The 20,916-nt window shown below is 35.1% G+C and overlaps 1 protein-coding gene across 3 annotated transcripts in view; it reads left to right on the top strand.

The window, feature by feature from the left end:
• The window catches only part of LOC111023887 (uncharacterized), a 38,223-nt gene extending 24,190 nt beyond the window's left edge, over positions 1-14,033 (top strand). For all 3 annotated transcript variants that reach the window (XM_022301385.2, XM_088117972.1, XM_088117973.1), the window contains exons 10-15: positions 416-1,631; positions 2,042-2,389; positions 4,914-5,151; positions 6,323-11,367; positions 11,453-11,595; positions 12,485-14,033. In XM_022301385.2, coding sequence (XP_022157077.1) covers positions 416-1,631; positions 2,042-2,389; positions 4,914-5,151; positions 6,323-11,367; positions 11,453-11,595; positions 12,485-13,835 — 8,341 coding nt within the window. In that variant the 3' untranslated portion in view covers positions 13,836-14,033. The remainder of the gene's footprint in view (positions 1-415; positions 1,632-2,041; positions 2,390-4,913; positions 5,152-6,322; positions 11,368-11,452; positions 11,596-12,484) is intronic.
• Positions 14,034-20,916: the final 6,883 nt, after the last annotated feature.

Here is a 20,916-nt window from a genome sequence, read left to right as displayed (position 1 = left end):
GCTCCAAAGGCACAATGAAATTAAAGAAGCTTATAAAGCATATAATGAGCTTATACGTTGTCTCTCTCATTAAGCATCCGAATTGTTCAGTCAAAGAAACACTTCATAGAATTGTCATTTTGTTTTCTTGAACAAAAACTAGAAAGACGGCTACTAGGTTTTAGAATAGAACAAAAGTTTTAGTTATCATGTTGCTTATAATTGCAGTCTTGCACTTCCAAAGAACAAATATTATGTTGGTTGAGAAGATGATTGCATTTCCTCCTCTCTATGCAGTTATTTTACCACAAAGAATGATCTCATAATGTTTCTTGAGCTTTCTGAAATTATGTTTCTGACATATTCTATTTTTATTATAATCGAATTTTGCTTTATTTGTTTAAGCCATAAAATAAAAGGTTTCTTTTATATGCAGAATTTACGATAGTGGGAACATTTTAGAAAGGAACCAGAAGTTTAATAAAGTTGATATGCTCGATATGAATGATGATCAAGTTCTCTTGGATGTTCCAAATAGCTTTGATGGTATTCCATTCAACTCATATCCTCTTGTGATAACATTTCGAAAGTTTTTGATAATGCTTGATGGAACTGTGGGAGATTCGTACTTTGCTAGATTCCATAAACAGTGGAAACTTAGTTGCGGCAAGTCCAAAGATTCATTATCAAATGCTGCCCATAATTTTATGGTATCAAAGGAAGTAACTGCTAAAAACTTTGCTTCATCTTACTGGCCCTATTTTGATGGCCGTCTAACCAACAAGCTTGATGCTACCATGGTTTTCAATGAAATCACTTCCCAGATAAAAGGTGGATTAGGAGTAAAGGAAGCTCCCGATGGTAGACTTTGTAAGCTAGACTATACTCGAGTTTCCAGGGGTCAATCCACATTGAGCTGGAAGAAAAGAGAGAGAATTTATGATATATTTTTAGATTATGAAAAGATGAAGCAAGAAAAAGAGGAATATGATTTGGCTGATCTAGTCATTGATCTTCATCATCGGTTGGAAGTTATACAATATACAGGTGAACAAATGGATTTTGTATATGTGGATGAGGTGCAAGCTCTTTCTATGATGCAAATTGCTCTTTTGAAGTACCTGTGCAGAAATGTCAATTCGGGCTTTATTTTTTCAACCAATACAGTTCAAACTATTGCCAAGGGTGTTGGCTTCAGGTTCCAAGACATAAGATTTATGTTCTACAAGGAATTTGTATCAAGAGTAAAACCTGATGGCAAAGACGTTAGTGCAGGATTAATGAAAATCCCTGACATTCTTCACATAAATCAGAATTGTCATACACAACCCAAAATTCTCCAATTCGCTAATAGCATTACAGATCTCCTTTTTCGCTTCTTTCCTCAATCTATTGATATACTGTGCCCTGAAACAAGTGAAATGAGTTCTGTCAATCTTGAAACTCCAGTTCTTCTTGAAACTGGGAAAGGTCAAAACGTGATGAAGGTTTTATTTGAAGAGAGGGGTAATATACCAGCAGATACTCATGAATTTGGAGCAAAACAGGTCATTCTAGTTCGAGATGAGCATGCCAGGGAGGAGATCTCCACTTATGTAGGGAATCGAGCTATTGTCCTTACAATAATGGAGTGTCAGTGCTTGGAGTTTCAGGTGAATATTAATTCTTTACTTTTCAAATCTAATAAATCTGTTAAGAGTGACAAATATTGGTGGAAATGATATAGCTGGATTTAAATCCTCGTTGAATGGAAATATATTTGGTTTCTAAGAGTCTTCTCTAGTTTGGAGGACAAATGATGTCAAGTATTTTAAAAATCTTAAAACTCAGTTTATGGCATGTACTCATTTAAGTATCAGTTACCTTTCTAGTTTCTATCATCTAAAGCACAATCATTCATACCTTTGTTTTGTATATAATGTATGTTTATATGTTGAAGGTCTTTCTTTATATTAACAATAAATTTCTGAGCCAATCCCCACAGGCACAGAAAATATTCTTTCCACTTACAATCTGGTGGTTATACTATCCATGCACTGACTTAGTTCTCCTGCAATTTTAGGATGTCTTGCTGTACAACTTTTTCAACTCATCGCCACTGAGACATCAGTGGAGAGTAATATATCAATATATGATTGAGCAAGATATGCTTGAAATGGCTCCTGGTTCTCCAAACTTCAATCAACCTGTACGTATGGACTTATGTTGGGAATTAAAGCTGCTCCATACAGCAATTACACGTCCGAGGCAAAGATTATGGATTTATGAAGACAAACAGGACTTTTCCAATCCGATTGTTGACTATTGGAAAAAATTATGTTTTATTCAAGTCAAGACATTGGATTCTTCAATCATACAAGCAATGAAGGTTCCAAGCATGAAAGAGGAGTGGAGTTCGGTGGGAGTTGAGGTCTGATCAACTTTTCCTGCATTCATGATCATATACTAAATTACTGATAACAAGTACCCTCTTGATTATTCTAATAATTGTTGACAGTCTTCATATGGAGTCTAGGTACTTCTAGTATATTAGATACATAGATAGAGAGGAAAAACTCATCCTTTCTTTAAAATATCTAAAAGGTACAAGAGTCCCCAAGGGGCAGCTCAGTTGGCAAGGGCTTGGGGTCTCTTGGTCATAATGGCTTAGAGGTCTCAGGTTTGAACCTTCTTATGAGCTTAATATCAAAAACCCTTAATGTATCTGGGGTTCGGGCCTTGGGGCGGGCGCGGGTGTCCCTGGGTATAGGGGAGCAAAGCTCCGACTCCCAATTTTCAAAAAAAAAAAATATCCAAAAGGTACAAGGTGATAAGGATATTAACCCAAGAACGGTCCAAGGGAATTACAAAAGTTTCTCTAGTTTGCTTTAATAAGGAAAAAAAACCAAAGTTATTAGAAATTTTAGACAAGTATTAGTTTCTAGTGCTGTTTGTCGTCCTGGAACAAGTGGGGTGGGCATACTGAAATGAGGGAAAAGATGGGTTTCTTAGGAAATGTACCCTTCCCATGCTCTCTTTAAAAGTTTTCAGTTTTCCATGATGTAAAAACAAGAGGGGGCCATTTTCAGTTTGATAACACCCTTGCAAGACATAACAAAGTTTCTCAGTTTTTCTAAACATGGGAGGATGTATGGTATGTCACTTTTTCCAATACTTCTCTTTGAGCTCTCAATTCTAATTTATTTTGTTACTAGTCTTTTTTTCCCCGAACAAGAAACGAACTTTGATTAATGAAAAGGAATAGAAAATTGTTCAAAGATACAAACTCCCGAAGGAGTGAAAGAAAAAACGAAACAAAAATAACAGAAACAAGGATTAAGAAGGAGTTATAAAAGTCTCCCGGCTTGAACAAATCATACTTGAAGAATAATCAACAAACAAATTAGAAAGAGCACACCATTGAGAAGCATTAAACTTGGCTAAATTGAAAACATCAACCGAATCTTTACTCTTCACTTCGAAGATTCTTCGATTCCTTTTAAACCAAATATCGGACAGCGGAGCTTTAACTTCAAATATCAAATCTTTACTTTTTGTTACTAAAAGTTGGGGTCTGTTTTTGTAATTTTCTTGCAGGGTTTTCCCTTGTTTTGGTCGGACCTGTCTTTTAGTGGGTCTTTCCTTATATTTTTTTTCTTCATCTTGGTAATGAATTTTAGTTTTTCATAAAAAAATAACAAAAAATAAAAAGGAAAACAAGAACAAGAATAAAATCTTCAAGAGTTTTTAGATAAGGTGATATGGTATCTCGTTCCTTTTTTGTTGGAATTATGCTGAGTTCAATATAGAAGCTGGACTCAATAATGATTATGCTGATCTTTTTGGCTGCAAGATGGATAGACTTATTTTGGTATGCCCCTTGGTTATAGTCCAGATAGGAAAGGCCTTTTTGTAGTATTGTTGAGGAAAGGATGGAAAGGAAGCTGGAAGAACTTATGTTTGTCTGATAGGGAGATTGACACTTGTGAATGCAGTGTTGGAAAGTTTACCACTGTGTATTTAATGCCACTTAGAAGAATGCCAGAAAGGGTGGTTAGCCCAGCTGGTGTTTGTTATGCAGAAATTCAGTAGAAATTTTGAGTAATCTGTTCTTTTGAGATCACGGCTGGAAATTTTGAGACTTAATAAGGAGTTACATATTGCTTGGGCTTTTAATTTCTGAATGAATAATAAGTTGGCACAAATATTATGGGGAAACGGGTTAAAAGGAAAAGCTAAAATCATGTGAATGAATGTTTGTCAAAGCATTTATTTTGGCTATTTGGTTAAAATGAAATAACAGTGTACAATTAAAAATCAAGAGAATGGGAGAACTGTTGGAGTTAGCTGAACTTCATTGTTCTTCTTGGTGTTCTTACTCAAAATACTTTATAATTACAATGTCTGTAATCATTTTGGTATCGAGCTGTTTTTTGTAGTTGTAGTTCTTGTTTCCAATATTTGAAGGAATATCTGTACGGCCCAGTAAAGGGAAACGATAGCTTGGGGTGTGTGAGCAGTTGGAAGGTGGGGTTCTTGTACTGGTAACTGTTATGTTAAAATTTCGTTTTCATTCTTTTATTTTATTTGTCAAAAAAAAAAAAGAAAAAAAGAAAGAGAGATAAAGAGTTTCAAAACAAAGCCTTGTACGCTTGTTGGGTGAGATCCCAAATCTCACTCCCTTCTGAAAGAATGTTGAAAAAGACTAAGGCTTCAAAATCTTAGCTCACTGACCAAACAGATGACCGATGAGGGGTTTGTGGAAACATATTGGATAAATTTATATGAAATTCCAAATAGTTTTAGTTATATGAACTTGTCCTTTATATCTATATAGGCAAATATATATACTGGTTTGGTTGTTAGGATATTGAAATGTTAATTGATTCAATCCTCATTTCTGTTGCAAGTTTTTTTCTCTTCATATTTTGTTTTTATTTTATACATTATGGCAGTTATTTTCTGAGGGTGTTTATGGGGCAGCATCTTTGTGCTTTGAAAGAGCTCAAGACAGGCATAGAAAAGAATTGGCGAGGGCTGCTTCTCTTCGTGCAACTGCTGGCATATTGGATGGTTCAAATTCTCAAATGACTTGTAATGCTCTTCGGGAAGCTGCTGAAATTTATATTTCCATGGATCGTGCTGAGGTTGCTGCTAAGTGCTTCATTGAGTTGAAAGAATATAAAACAGCAGGTAACAAAATTTCAATTTGGAAATTTGAAGACATGATTTTAATCTTCTAGTTGTTTAAAGTCTAAGAGTTTTTCTCGGCTCTCAAGGAGAGTTTCATCTGGTTCTTGGAAAAGCAGCAGTTTTCTTTTCATTTTGGCTTTATTTCTCTTTGGAAAGTGTTGTGGGAGAAGCTTTTATTTTGCTTGGTTGTCTGTTCGGTTTTTTGAAGAACTCTCTCTTTTCATTCTTGATGGTTCACGCAGAGCCTCTTGGTTTTGCATCCTGAAGAGTTGTTTTTAGAAGAGGATGCTCCATTCTTTTCATTGCTTGGTCAGCCTTTCTTACCTTAGAGTTAGAATGGTTTTGACAATAAGGACCTTTTGCTTATAAGTTCTTTATAGAAGCAAGTTTGCAGTTTGAAGCTGAACGAGTTTAAAGTTTCAGTATTACATAACCTTGTTACATGAAGTTGTTTTCAAAGATGTTCCTGAAGTTGTTTTCATTAAAGTCTTTCGAAGACTAGTTCCTTTTAAGTGGGTGGTTTATCAAGCTTTTATTCCATGTTCTTTTTTGTCTTTTATCTTTCTTCTTCTTTGGGATTTTATTTCCCTCTTCGGGGTCTTGCTTTCTCTTTTCTTCTTTTTCGTCTCTCTCCCTTGGGAGATTGTTTCCTCTGAACAACTTTTGTTTCTTTTCATTAATCAACGAGAAGTTGGTATGTTGTTTAAAATAAAAGTCTAAGGTCATTCAAGGATCATAATTGGAACCTAATGGGACTAGATAGCAAGGCATAATATGTAGCAAGAGAGTTTGTTAAGAGTGGTTATAATAGGAGAAGGCAGGCAAAAGGGGCCTTATTTCCTCAAAATATAAGATTTCAAGAAATTCAAATTTCCTCAGATCATAGGAAATGGATAATAAAAATATAATTTACTTTGTCTTACTTCAGTTGTCTTTCCCTCAAAGGGACCTTATTTTTGTATTAGTTTTCTCTCTCCTATGCCACCTTCTGCATAAATATGTATTTGTTATCCATCGTTTTTATTTGCACCACTTCTTTATCGTTAAGTTATTATTATTTTTCTATTTCCTTTGATTTCTCTCCCTCTTTAAGTATATGATGCGTACTTTTTGAAGTGTAACACCCATCTTAAATTATCTTGTTAATGTAATGTCTCAATAATTTATGTAGCTTATATATATTTAACAAAATGTGGAGAAGCAAAGTTAGAAGATGCTGGGGACTGTTATATGTTGGCTGAATGTTACAAATTAGCGGCTGAGGCATATTCAAGGGGCAAATGCTTCTTAAAGTTCTTGAATGTCTGCACCGTTGCAAATATTTTTGACATGGGGTTGCAAGTGATCAGCCGCTGGAGCAAATTCGATGATGTTGATTTGATTGAGAAAAGTCAAGATATCTGGCATGTGTTTCTGGAGAAAGGTGCCCTTCACTATCACCAACTTCAAGATTTTAGTTCCATGATGAAATTCGTTGATTCCTTCAACTCCATGGATGAAAAATATTCATTCCTTAGGAATTTAGGTCTATCTGAAAAAGAATTATTGCTGGAGAAAGATGTAAAAGAGACAGCTAATATCGTGATGAATAAAGGGGATATTTTACTTGAGATTGATCGTTTAGAGAAGGCTGGAAACTTCAAGGATGCATCATCACTCATACTGCTATACGTGCTTTGCAGTTCTTTGTGGTCATGTGGAAAAACAGGTTGGCCACTTAAGTTATTTAAGCGAAAAGAGAAACTTTTAGCCAGAGCAGAGAAACTGGCAATGAACGAGTCAGACAGCTTCTATGATTATGTTACTACTGAAGCCAATATCTTATCAAATCGGACAAGGACACTGTTTGAGATGGAGCCGAACTGGAGTTCCTCCCACAGGCATGGAAATCTCAGAGGTGAAATTCTGTCTGCCTGGAGAATCCTTGATGCTCATCTCTCTTCCAGTGCCTCCAAATATATTTGGGAAAATGAAACGGAGACAGATTTAAGAGAACATGTGGAGAAAACAATTTCCTTAAACCGGATTTCCATTCAGACACTGGTTTTCTTTTGGAATTTCTGGAAAGAAAATGTCTTGAGCATATTGAATTGTCTGCAACTTCCTGAAAGCCAAGTTATCAGTGATTGTGGAAGCTATGAACAATTCTGTCTAGATTACTTGGGTGTAAGGAAGCAATTAAATTGCGGAAACAGTATTTTCCTTTTACTTGACCCTGATGCTGAATGGGCTAGGACTGTATCTTTTGAAGGCAATGAAAATTTGGGTAGCATCAATTCTCGAGAATTTGTTGCAGCTGCCCAGAGTTATTGGTTTTCACAAGTATTTTCTGTTGGGTTGAAGGTTTTAGCCAAATTAAAAGATCTTCATATGCTCTCCGTCAGGAGCTCTCTCTCATTTTATTTCCAAGCTTTCACTGCCGTTCATATTTTTGAAATGGCTAAGTTCTTTACAGACGATCATTATATCAAGTCATCCATTGACTATGAGAACCTGAGAATGATTTTTGACTTGGGGCTTTATTCCATCCAATTTTTAAGACTTCAACAGACTCCAAATGTAGATCTGGCCAATGAAATTCAAGCTGTTCACGACAAGTCACAATCTTATCTCGTGAGTTGTGCACTCCTTTTTCATGAAATACAAGATAGCAGCACCATGTTAAAGTTTGTCAGCGCCTTCTGTTCTATGGATTCGAAACGTTCATTTTTGAAGTCTTTCAACTACTTAAATGAACTTGGGACACTAGAATTGGAAGCACAAAACTTTCCAGAGGTTCTGGCCATTGCAAGGTCACAAGGCAACCTTCTTCTTGAAATTGATGCGCTAGAGAAGATGGGAAACTATAAAGAGGCATCTTTTCTTCTCATCTTCTATATATATGCAAACTCGCTGTGGACTTCTGGAAGCAAAGGTTGGCCATTAAAGGAGTTCGAGCACAAGCAGAAACTTATAGAAAAAACAATATCAATTGCGAAACAAGACTCAGAAGAATTTTGTGACATGATTTCTGTTGAGGCTAGTATCTTATCATGCAAAATAAGTGGCTTGGATGGGATGGAACAGAATCTTACTGCTTCTGAGGGCCATAAAAATTTCAAAGGTGTAATTCTTTCTGCCTGGAAGATTTTAGATGCTCATCTTAAACTAAATGTGTCAAATTACACGTGGGAAAATGTGATACAGAGTGATCTACAAAGGCATTCAAAAGAAACAATCTCCAAAAATCAGGTGTCTTTCCAAACATTGGTTTACTTCTGGTATCTCTGGAAGGATAGTCTCATTGACGTAATTGATTATCTATGTTCTATTGACATTGAAGATGATGTAAATGATTACTACAAGAGTCAACAGGATTTTTGTTTGTCTTACTTCGGAGTGAGGAGGGAATACAATAATCATGAAACACTCTACTTTTTGCTCAATCCTGATGCTAATTGGACTACAGAAGCGGTCAATGGGTCCCTGCATCGGAATGGTGGTTTAATTGGCATTGCTACTTGCCAGTTTACATCAGCTGGCTGGAGATATTGGAGTTCAGAAGTGCTTTCGGTTGGAATTAAGGTCTTGGAAAAACTAATAGCCCTTTATACTTTCTCTGCAAGTGCCTCTAACTTCTCTGAATTATATCAAAGTATGATAGCCATTAGTTTCTGTGAAGTTGGAAATTTTCTCAAGAATTCCCAGTTTCTAAAATCTGTCTCCGAGACATTGGTGCAAAAGTTTACCAATGTCAGGCTGCAGTTCATCCTCTGCTGCAAACAACATCTGGGTCAAGATAGTTTATTCAGTAATATTCATGATGAGTTGGAAGATTTGAAGCTTACTTTTTTAAGAAAATGTGCACTTCACTATCATAGGGTTCAGGATGAAAGAACAATGATGAAGTTTGTTGAAGCTTTTCACTCCATAGATTCCAAACGTTTATTTTTGAAGTCTTTGGGCTGCTTTGATGAGCTTTTATCACTGGAAGAAAAATCTGGCAATTTTATGGAGGCTGCCGCCGCTGCAAGGCTGAAAGGGGATCTTCTGCTTGAAGTTGATTTATTAGAGAGGGCTGACCAACTTGAGGAAGCTGTGGAACTCATTCTATTCCATGTTCTAGCCAGCTCTCTATGGACAAACCAAAGCAAAGGATGGCCCTTGAAGCATTTTAAGCAAAAGGAGGAGCTTCTATCAAAAGCAAAATCAATTGCAAAGCTACATTCAGATGTCTTCCACAGAAATGTTTGTTCAGAGACCAAAATACTATCTGATGGCATATATAGTTTGTTGGATATGAAACATCACTTGAGCAGTTCCCGGGAAAATAAGAACATTTGTGGTGAGATATTATCAGCTCGACGAATTCTTGATGCTCACCTTTCTTCAAATACCTTATCATACAACTGGGAAGATGAATTAGTCAGCGATCTCTTGAAACATGTGGAGATTAAAATTTCTCAGAGCCAGGTTTCCATTGAAACCCTTTCCCACTTTTGGAACCTCTGGAAGGATTATGTTACAGGCATAATAACATATCTTGAGTCCCTTGGTACCAAAATTGTCGATGAGTTCATAATTTATGAAGGGTTCTGTTTGAAATACTTGGGTATGAGGAAGCAGTTTGACTGTCTGAACACTTATCAGTTGTTATTTACTGATGCCGATTGGATTATGCATATCAGCCTTCATTCTATTCAGAGGAATGGAAAGCTGATGAGCATGAATGTTGAACAGTTCGCTCTTGCTGCTAGGAGTTATTGGAGCACAGAGTTACTTTCTGTCGGTATGAAAGTTTTGGAACATTTAAGCGACATTCATGGGTTCTCCGTCATGCATTCTTTCTCGAAATTTCGTCAAAGTTCAGCTGCCATTCGTATCTTTGAGATTGCAAACTTTCTGATATCATCCGACCTTGCCAAATGTCCTGACGATAACAAAAAACTGCAAAGTTATCTTGAACCATATGCTGATTGTTTCTTTGATAATGTTTTTGGTCTTTGTTGGACCGATCGAATGACTGAAAATATGATTGCTTTAAGAGAAACCAGACTTTCTAGGAGTGTCATTGAAACAGTCATATTGAAAATCATTCATTCGAAGGGTCAGTTATCATATGAAAAGATCGGAAAGGTGGTGATGGCACTTTTAGGTTCAGGGAGGCTAACTTCTGGACTGTATGACAAGGTTGCCAGTAGATGCCACGTGAAGTTACATTGGAAGGCAGTAATTGATGCTTTCAAAAGACACATGATAGCTTCACAAACTTCAGAAAGTTCAATGGCTAGAAAAGTTTATGAAACTTCTGAAGAAGGTGGTCTAATCAATCAGTTGCATGAGGCTTTGATGCTTACTTTTGTCAACTGGAAGAAAGAGTGTGATTACATGTCACCTAACTGTTTCCTGTATATAGTCGAGCGTCAATTTGTCCTGATATCAATGTCTCAAGGATGCTTTTATGCCACTCGATCTTCGTTCGTTGAGTGGCTCATGTGCGAGGAGTTGTCCGGCAGGCAAGGACAAATCGTGGTGAATACTGAAATATCTTCTGGAGACTTGTTTGACTCTATAGCAAAAATGGTTCATGAACTTCTCTTCAATAACTGTGGTGCAAGGGAGTGGATTAAGAGATCCAACATCAACTCAAAGGAGTACTATCCCATTTTTCTGCTGAGACTTGTCATTATGATGTGTTTACTTTCAGCCAATTTGGGGAAGTATTATAACCTGCTTTATGATTTTATTGGTAAAACTGATATGCATTCACAGTTACCTGAAGCATTCTCTGAGCTCTTTAAGAAAAGAAAGAAGCCGAACCTTCATTTCTTGAATTATATGGCAGAAGCAGTTTCGAAGATTAAGAATCCTCTTGTCAAAGTATGTTTAAGAGATAACTGCAAGAAACCTGTACCGCCCACAGCCATTTCCATCAGAATGAAGAACACTTGCAGGAAGGAAGATGTGTGGAAATTGCTTTTTGCAAAGAATCCCATGGATGACCACAATTGTGGAACTGCTTATTCTGGTAGGAAGAAAGCTGATCCTATCAATGATTCAACTCCGTTGAACACTAAACCGTCACAAGTTCTGCATAGTGCTAATGCGGATGACGGCTGCGATGGTGTAGTAATTCCAATCAGACAGAACTCAAGTAAAACGTCTGATTCCATGAAACCGGTAAAAAATACTCATATGGTAAATCCAAAGAGCAGCAAGTCCAATGCCCCAAAGAAGGTAACTTCTTGTATTTTAATGCTATCTGTTCTTTTCTTTTAACGTATATCTTTAAGCTGTATCTTTTTCCTAAATCTTATTTCAGATGAAATTGAAGAAAAAAGTTCATTGCATAAATACTTCAGTGCCCAAGTCCAGACAGAAAGGCTCTTTTGACAGAGAGAGCGAATTTTCTCGAGTGAGAAGCATACTTGATGAACTGAAGATGTCTCCTGCACTCAGTATGAGGTGAGTAGAGTTTCATTCTATAGCTTGTCATCATCATCAAGAGAGGCTTATCTAGTTATCTTCTTATTGTTCTCTGAACTCTGCTTGTTTATGTTGATTATTCTTGATAGAAATTGTCTCACCTTTGAATCCGTAGATTTCTGCTCAATTGGCTTTTAAGTTAGTGGATTCAAAAGTTTGTTTTCATCTCTTTTAATTTTAGATTTAAATACTATTATGGTCCTTGTACTTTCGGCTTTGGGTCATTCGGAACCCTGTACTTTCAACTTTTGTTTGTTTTATTCTCTGTACTTGCGAAATGTCTATTTTGGCCCTATATGTTTTTAAAAGAGAACCATTTTTGTCCCTTCAATTTCATTTTTATCTTATTTATTTCTATCACAATTTTAACATGACACTTCACTCACTATTCTTGAAACGTAGCCCTAAATTTGTATTATAGAGTTTGCATTGTATTAAAATGTTACAAATAGGATCAAAATTGTCACTTTTTAAAGCATAGGAACCAAAACAGACGTTTTAAAAATATAGGACTAAGACGAACAAAAGTTAAAAGTAGAGAGACCAAAATAGTGTATTTAAACCTTAATTTTACTTTTTGAAGTTTTGAAGAAGTGACTGAACAAATAAGGTAAAAGAATAATGGTAACAAATGAAAACAGAAAAAGGAAAGCATACAATCTGTACGCAAGAAAGCTAATTATGTTATGCCTACTAACAGTCCCCCTGAACCTGGGTTATATTTATGTTGATTTACTCAATTGGGAAGTCTATTTTTATAATTCCTCAAGACCAAATATATTCATCCTTCCCTTTTTTTTTCAATTTTTCTTTCTGTCATGAATGTATTCATCTTTTCATGTTCTTTACCTGTATTTTTTTTTTCCAGTGATCCCGAACTCATTACATCAATTGAAGAACTCTCGAGAAAGTTGGAGTGTGGAAGACAGAAGAACAACACTTCAAACATGGTTGGGGAAACAAGCCTGGGCACCAGTCTTTCATCTGCTTCCAGAAGGAAGAGCAGAGCAACAAAAAAGAAGGGAAAAGAAACAAGCCTGGGCACCAGCCTTTCATCTGCTTCCAGAAGGAAGAGCAGAGCAACAAAAAGGAAGGGCAAAGAGGACAAGACGAGTGTTACGAGTAACATGTCGACAGCTAAAGGGCCTTCACCTTCACCAGGGCTGCAGTTTCAGCCTAAGCTCGAGTCGGAAACAGTATCTCAAAATGATATGAAGACTCAGGACGAGATAAAAGTTGGCCATAACATGTCAACAACTAAAGAGTCTTCCAAAGGGTTGCAATTTCAACCTAAGCATGAGTCAAAAACAGCATCTCAAAATGATACAAAGACAAAAGGTAAGATGAAGGTTGTTGATAACATATCAACAACTAAAGGGCCTTCACAAGGGTTGCAGTTTCAACCTAAGCTCGAGTTGAAAACAGCATCTCAAAAGGATACGGTGACAAAAGGTAAGATGAAAGTTGTTGATAACATGTCGACAAGTAAAGGGTCTTCAGAAGAGTTGCAATTTCAACCTAAGCTCAAATCGAAAACAGCATCTCAAAATGATACAAAGACAAAAGGTAAGATGAAAGTTGTCAATAACATCCCAACAACTAAAGAGTCTTCGCAAGGGTTGCAGTTTCAACCTAAACTCGAGTCGGAAATAACATCCCAAAATGTTATGAAGACAAAGGATAAGATGAAAGCTGCTGGCAACATGCCATCAGTTAAAGGGTCGTCACAGAGGTTGCAGTTTCAACCTAAGCTCGAGTCGAGAACAGCATCCGAAAATGATATGAAGACTGATGGTAAGATGAAAGTTGTTGACATGTTAACAGATAAAGGATCTTCACAAGGGTTGCAGTTTCAGCCTAAGCAAGAGTCAACGCATAAAGAGAAAGCATCTGAAAATAATACGAAGACGGGGGATAAGATGAAAGTTACCCCTATCATGTCAACTGCTAAAGACTCTTCACACAAGTTTCAATTTAAGCCAAAGCCCGGGGTAGCGAAAAACGAAACAACAGCCCAAAATAATGTGAAGAATGAGAAAGATACAACGAATATCGACAATAACAAGGCTGAGTCTACACAAAAGTTGCAGTGCAAGCAGAAGCTCAAATATGTACAAAAGGAAACAACAGGCTCGAGGGGTTCGAAAGTGAAGAAGGATGAGATGAAAATCGCGGATAACTCGTCGGAAGCTCAAGAGCCATCTGCCGGATGTGCTTGACGGTCCCCCATAATACGCTCACTTGGGGGGAGAGGCTAGAAAAGGCGAGGCAAGGGGCTCTCCACAGCAGTTGCAAGTTGTACAGAAGAAGCTAAAACAAAAGGATGTGAAGGCTGAGAAAGCTGAGAAGCGTAAACAGAAAGTGAAGAACGCAAGTACATAGCCAAGCAGCACTCAAAAAGGTAACAGAAAATGCTATGAAATATCACTTTGTTTAGACACAGAGGATTTCTGTAGAAGTAGATGAGATAGGGACCTCAAAAGCATAGCATAATGTGCATGAATTCGAGCAGTTCTATGCACTCTGATTTCCTGTCTCATTCTTGTATATACATATGTATATATGTTAACTTTGGTTCTGTAATCTTCGGTTTTGCGTAAAAGTTTTTTCGATTTTCACATCTCTTTTTTCTCTTCTCTCACTGCCTCACCTCAATCGTGACGTTCATGTTTCAAATCTCTCACCGTCATTGAATTCGTGTTGCGTCTCTTCATTGGCGTGGTTGTGTTCGAGCTAAGGTGTGCATTGTTGTTCAAGTTCGTAAAGTATGATGTTGTTTATGTTCGTCCATTGTTGTTCACGCTCATGGGTTGTTGTTTGTGTTCCAAGCATATCAATGTTCTCCGATCTCTTACTAAATAAGAGCGAAAGGCTTCAAAATTTCTACAACCTTACAACCCAATCCAATCCATATATAGCAGATTGAGTTTGGTTCATTAGAATAAAGAACTCAATTTGTTTATAAATTACAAAACTAAATCATTACATGATAAAAATCGATTATTAATTTTGATGAGATTTTTCACCATAGAGTACAGGCGTCAAATGTGTTTTTTTTTATAAGATTTATTTTCAAATAAAAATGTTAATTTTTTAATTTAAAAATATTTAAAAAAGAAAACACAAAGGATTATGGAATGTACCCTTGTCTATTTTTTTTTTAACTTTTTTCATTAAAAAGGAAAGAATAAAAACCAGCAATGATTATGAAATATTTAATTATCAAAAGTTATATGGACTAAATCGTTATTCCAAACCAAACCTATTTTTAAACCTACAATTTATAAATAATAAAAAAAAAGTTAAATCAGCTGTTGCTTATATAATAATTATAATAATGCGTCATATCATTTTTTAATATAAGTTACTCTTAAAGAATTTGCTTGATATTGGATAGGATATTTAAAAATAATGCAATCATAGCCTCCTTTGAAATTCAAACATTTTCTTACTGTAAAAAGAATAATAATAAATAATTAAAACCTTTCCACTACCAAAGACAAAGTTTTTCAAAATGTTGTTTCTTTATTGCTTTTGCAGCCACTCAAATGAATCCTCCCATTACACTTTTTTCCTTTTTTCACCAAAAAAAAAAAAAAAAGTTTATCATTTTTGTTGCTTTTTTTTTTTAATATATGGAATCTCATAAACATTATTTTTCAACCATAGCAATACTCTTTTAGAATAATTGTAAATTGCACTTCTATGGTCATTGAATCTATTTTACAAATTAAATTATATAGTTAAGAATAATTTCGAATATCTCGCTATGTATCATATTTTCTATGTGTATGACATATGTATCGGTCTAATTAAAATTAGCTAATCGAAGAATTTGATTTTGTTATTTTATTATATATTTGTGAGTATAAATATTTGATTTGTAAAATAAATTAGGATTTTTATTTTTAAATAGATGATTGAACTTTAAAAAATTGTCGTGTTATGACCTTTTGGTTGAATTTTTATGTATTTCTTTCATTTCAAAATGATTTACAACTTTGACTTTTTGCTTTAATTTATATTATATTTTATGCTTCCCATTTTCTTATTCCCTTTAACTATATGAGACAATATTCAAATTTCAAATTTTGAATTCTAAAAATTTGTTATATTGAGATCTCATTTTGATTATCAAATCTATTTGATTTTTAAACTTAATTACCATTTAATGAGCTATTATTATACATTTTTTACAAAACTTTTCTTTTAACTATTCTTCCTTTTTCTAAGCTCCTAGTTTTAAGGAGGGATAACATGGATGGTAATGTCTTTTTATTTTGTCTAGTTTAGTTGAAATTGTAATTATAACTATATCTATCACAGATTATACTTTTGATTCCTGAACTTTAAGTTTGATTTATATATAGTCTACGAAAGTTTAAAAAGTGACATTTTATTTATTGAGATTTGAAAAATAGTTTCAAGTAATCTTTTACTACAGTTTAGTGTAACTTGATCCAACGAAAAAATATAATGTTGATGGTTAACTTGCTCGTTAAATACTCTGATAAAATGGAAATTTTAGTACATACATATATTTGCCGATTGAATTGGTTGACATGACTTTTCCCCGTCTCTTTCTTCCCCCTTCTTCCCTTCATACTTATTCTCACAATCAAAATTCACCATGGAGTATTTGACATCTATAGTTTGATACTAAAAACTATCATCTTTATCTTTACTTTCTAAATTGATTGTGTTGCTTCATCATGCCAAGAGACACTAGAGCCTCAATTATATAAGCTCAATGAACCAGATATGCTTCAAAAGTTGGGACCTCCAAGCCTTTGTTTAACGTGACAACAACCAAGTAGTGAACAAGTTAGTTGCCTTTCAAGCCTCTAGTTGCAATATGCATAATTTACTTTCTCTTCCCAAAATCAATTCAATGCTCTCATTCAAAGAATCCTTAATAGAAAATGTTATGAGTTAAAATGGGATGAGATTCAGTCAACGATGAAAGAGTGGGTCTAGATCAATCGTCGAAGATGCCCAATTACACAAAACAGTCAAATAAAGGCCAAAGGGCCCAAACCACATGGGTCGACCAGGGCTTATCCCCGACCCATGCTCGGTGTCGAGCAGGGCTCAGCCAAATGGCCAGGAAATTCCTTCCTTCTTCTCCAGTCAAGTGAAGTGGCCTAGTCCAAGGACCTCCATGACTCCACAACTCCATCAACGGTAGGTTAGACAAGTCCAACACGAGAGATCTCCAAGAAGATCCTAATGGAGAAACTCCTATAAATAGAACAACATGCTAAACCCTAGAGGTATGCCAAAACCATCTCCCGTACTTTGCATACGACTTCTCCATTTCTAACTTAACCATCGAAACCCGTGTGACAGGAGTCACACCAGTTTAGTGTTGTTCGGTTTTGCAGGGTTATCAGTCTCATGATTATCAAAATTTGATGCGAATTTGGTGAGAACCTAGGAGGCCAAATTTCTGCATCAACATAAAATATCACCTGTTATTGGTAAAAATTTGAAGCTCCACATGGCATACTCCCATTTAGACACATGTACTTGGGCCTAAGCTCGAGTACCCGAAGGCGAGGTGGATGGGAGAGTGGAAGAGCACCAAGCACTTGACTTGACTTTCACCTGAATATGATATATGTTAGCGCATTATATGCTGACATTCAGCAGAAAGACGATTGATTAAGTGTTTGAAATCTTCCGTTATGTCATCGTGCCCTATATATAATGACAGGTACAAAGTACAAAATGTCAGAATCTCACACTCATATCACACGCTTCTCCAATGTATGCAAACTCTTGCAAACAACCCTTGCTCGACATACTCATTACTCCCTCATTTAACTTACGTATTGAAGAGCATTTAGCTAACCCCCACACACCGATCCATATACATTTTAAAAGTATAGAGACAAAAACGTACATTTCGAAAGTATAGAGACTAAAATAAATAAAAGTTAAAAGTATATAGACCAAAATGAATGTTTTGAAAGTACGTAAACCAAAATGAACCAAATCAAAAAATATGACATTGATCAAAATAGTATTTAAACGTATTAATTACATAATTATGTTTTTATTAAATGAAAGATTAATATGTTAATATTAATAATATTAATTATGCTTATATTGAATAAAGGATTTATTATACCTATTAATCTTATCTATATAGAAACATTTTAGTATAACTAAGGTTTAAGCTTTATCTAAGTTTACCTTTTTGAATTAAAATTTAATCTTTAAATTGTGCTTATCATAATTAAATTAATTATAACAACAATTAGAACATCTTAATGTTATTTAAAGGTAATTTTTTTAATATTCATAATAAAATATTTTTTACAATTATTTAACCATATTCTTTTGAAAAAAAAAACTTCAAAAACTTTATGAGTTAGTCGTAGTTATTTTTTATAATAAAAAAGCTGATAGAACATTACAAACATACCATTAAAAAATTTCAACCAAATTTAATGAAAAGGTTATTCAATTTAATGATGGAGGGTTATGTAAAAGTCTCTCCGAAAATTAAAATATTTGTCAACAATTTGATTCATATCTCTATTGATATATCAATGTCAAGGAAAAAAAAATCTCTATTACTATTATCCATTAAATTGAAGAATTCAAAATTGATATTAAGATTCAGTCAATATTTTAGTATAGTGTAATTGCCAAATATTTTAGTATAGTGTAAATTGCCAAACACATACATATATATATTAACAAAAAATCACCCCTACTAATATAATAAATACTAAAATTGTTTAAAAATATTCGTCAACGGAGGTGGGATCAAACTCATGACCTCTTAGTCAAAGATTTGTCTTAACCACTTGAACTATGTTCGATTTAACTAGTTAAATCAGATTTAACTGTAGAAATATATTTAATACCTTGATTTGAGGTGCTATCAGACAAAAATAGAAACCTTTTCCCTTTGGTCATCACGTGACTTGGAAAGTTTGAAACATTACCATTATGGGTCCCACTCCCCTGCAATGCCTTTTTTTTTTTGCAGGTCTAATAAACTTACTGCTAATTTCAGAAAAATAAATAAAATAAACTTAATGCCAAATATATAATATACCACGTCATTGTCACGCTATAATTCAGAATTGGTCTCAATGATTGACACAGTTCCCTCGTTTTCAGACACGTGGTGTCCATAGTTTCATATTTTTTTACATATTAAAATGTCCTATTTTTGTCTTAGGCTAACCATATTATTTCATTTTTAATGTAAATACACATTTTGAATTGTCTTTACAGAATTCTCAATTTCAACTATAATGTACTTTTTTTTTTTGAAAAAAAATAAAGTTCTACATAGGTCAAAATTTGTTTGCATGATTAGGACTTCTACCTTGTAGAGATGAGATTTTTTAATCTTAAGACTCCCTCACGTAGATAAATTTGAGATCATATAGCAAGTCATCATATCTCTTCCCATCTTAGTATTGGTTGAATGTTAGAGCGTATCATATGGCCCTCTAAATATGCATGTATGTGCCTCAAGTACTTCTTCCGACTCTTTCTAAACAGAGTTGGGAGTTGTAATATCTAAAAAAAATATAAAAAGAATATTACCAACGCTATTTTAGAATGATCGGGAATATTAATATCTCTCGAATATTTTAGAAATAGTCGGGATTTGTAATATTTGAAAAAAAATTAAAAACAATATAGCCCAATAATTTATTAAAATATTGGTGTAAACTGTGAAGTCCATTTATCCCAACTTTTTTTATACAAATAGTCGGGAGTGGCAATTCTTAAAAAAAAAAAATTAAGAATAATATTGCCTTACTATATATTAAAATAGTCGAGAATATAAACATCTCCCGACTATTTTGAAAACCGTTGGGACTGGTAATATATAAAAACAAAATTTTACCCGACTATTATGCAAAAACGTCGGTAAGAGTAACTTCGCCCGACTATTCTTAAAAATAGTCAAGAGCATATTATTTTAAAAAGGATGAAAGAACAATATAGCCTGAAAGTTTATAAAAAGAGTCAGGAGATGTATTCCTTTCCCGACTATTTTAGCCAATAGTCGGCCAAAGTCCCGACTATTATTCTTTAGTCGGGAAAAAGATGTTTGTCCGACGACTTTCTTAGTGTTGGGAATAAAATCGTAGGAAAAAATTCATAATTCTTGTAGTGAGGAGTTGGTCAAATTTCTCTTGCCCCAAGGCAGGAACCTAGCTCTAAGTCGACTTGGGGACGCTGATATTGCTGGTAGAAGATCTGGTGGTCACTAGTGGAAAATTCGCTCTGTCAAGTATGAAGCTAGAAAGGCTGGGTAATGCTTCAAAAAGCTCCCCTTATAAAAGGCGGAGTCCGCTCTTTGTACGTCGTCTCTATGCAAACTACTTAAGCTCAACTTCACACCTACTTAGACTAAGTTCTAACTTAAGATTCGAATTGTATGTGGTGAAGCATCACACTAGTGCAACATTCTATGTACAGGTCTTCAGTACAGTTGACTAAGTGTGTGTCTCAAGTATGAAGTTGATTTGTCATACCATCCAGAATCCTGCATGAACATATGACGTCATATGTGGGAAACACTAACAAAACAAGTGATCTATCTTCCAATCATCTAAAATTAAGACTTGTTGACTAAAAAACAAGCTCCTCGAAAGGCTCCATCAGTGTGACCAACGCCACACGAACGCACTGCACAACGGAAGGTGATTTGCTGACAAACAACTATTGCTCGCCTCACCAACTGATAGAGAAAGAACTCCCACCTCAACCCAAGGGGAAAAAGCCATAAGGAATACTTTGACCCAAAAGAGGTAGGAGAATGGGATTGTGGCCTTGCCCCAGGTCTATGTTAATGGCTTGAAGGAGCAGATAAAGAAGGTGGACAAGCTCTTCTCTTGTCAATAGTAAACCAATGGGGTAGCCACCAAACACAAAAGAGAAAGAGATAATGAAAGGGAAGGGCCCAACCATGGATGACTATTGAACCTCTCGAAGAGGTTTAATACCCCTGAGGGACTGAAGGAATAAGCTGAACAAGAAGTTGGCCAACAGCTACACCCGACTTAAATCACAAATGGAAGTGATGCTCTTCAAAGTCGAAGACTTGACATTAATGGCATACCACCAAATTAGGGAGTCATAGGATCGTGGGAGAGCGAGTTGTAAAAACTTAAAGAAAAGCTAAAGAAAGAACGCAGGAATGAGCTTGGGTACTTAACTAAGACAGTTAAGGTGGGGCTATTGCAGGCTCACACAATCACTTTAGACTAAGTGCAAGTGTACAATATAATGTTAATTGTAGCATAAACAAGGTCGAAATCT

Source organism: Momordica charantia (assembly GCF_013281855.1).
Source record: "Momordica charantia cultivar OHB3-1 chromosome 9 unlocalized genomic scaffold, Mcharantia_2.0 BLBB01000009.1, whole genome shotgun sequence".
NCBI lineage: Eukaryota > Viridiplantae > Streptophyta > Magnoliopsida > Cucurbitales > Cucurbitaceae > Momordica > Momordica charantia.
This window is presented reverse-complemented; position numbering and strand designations above follow the sequence as displayed.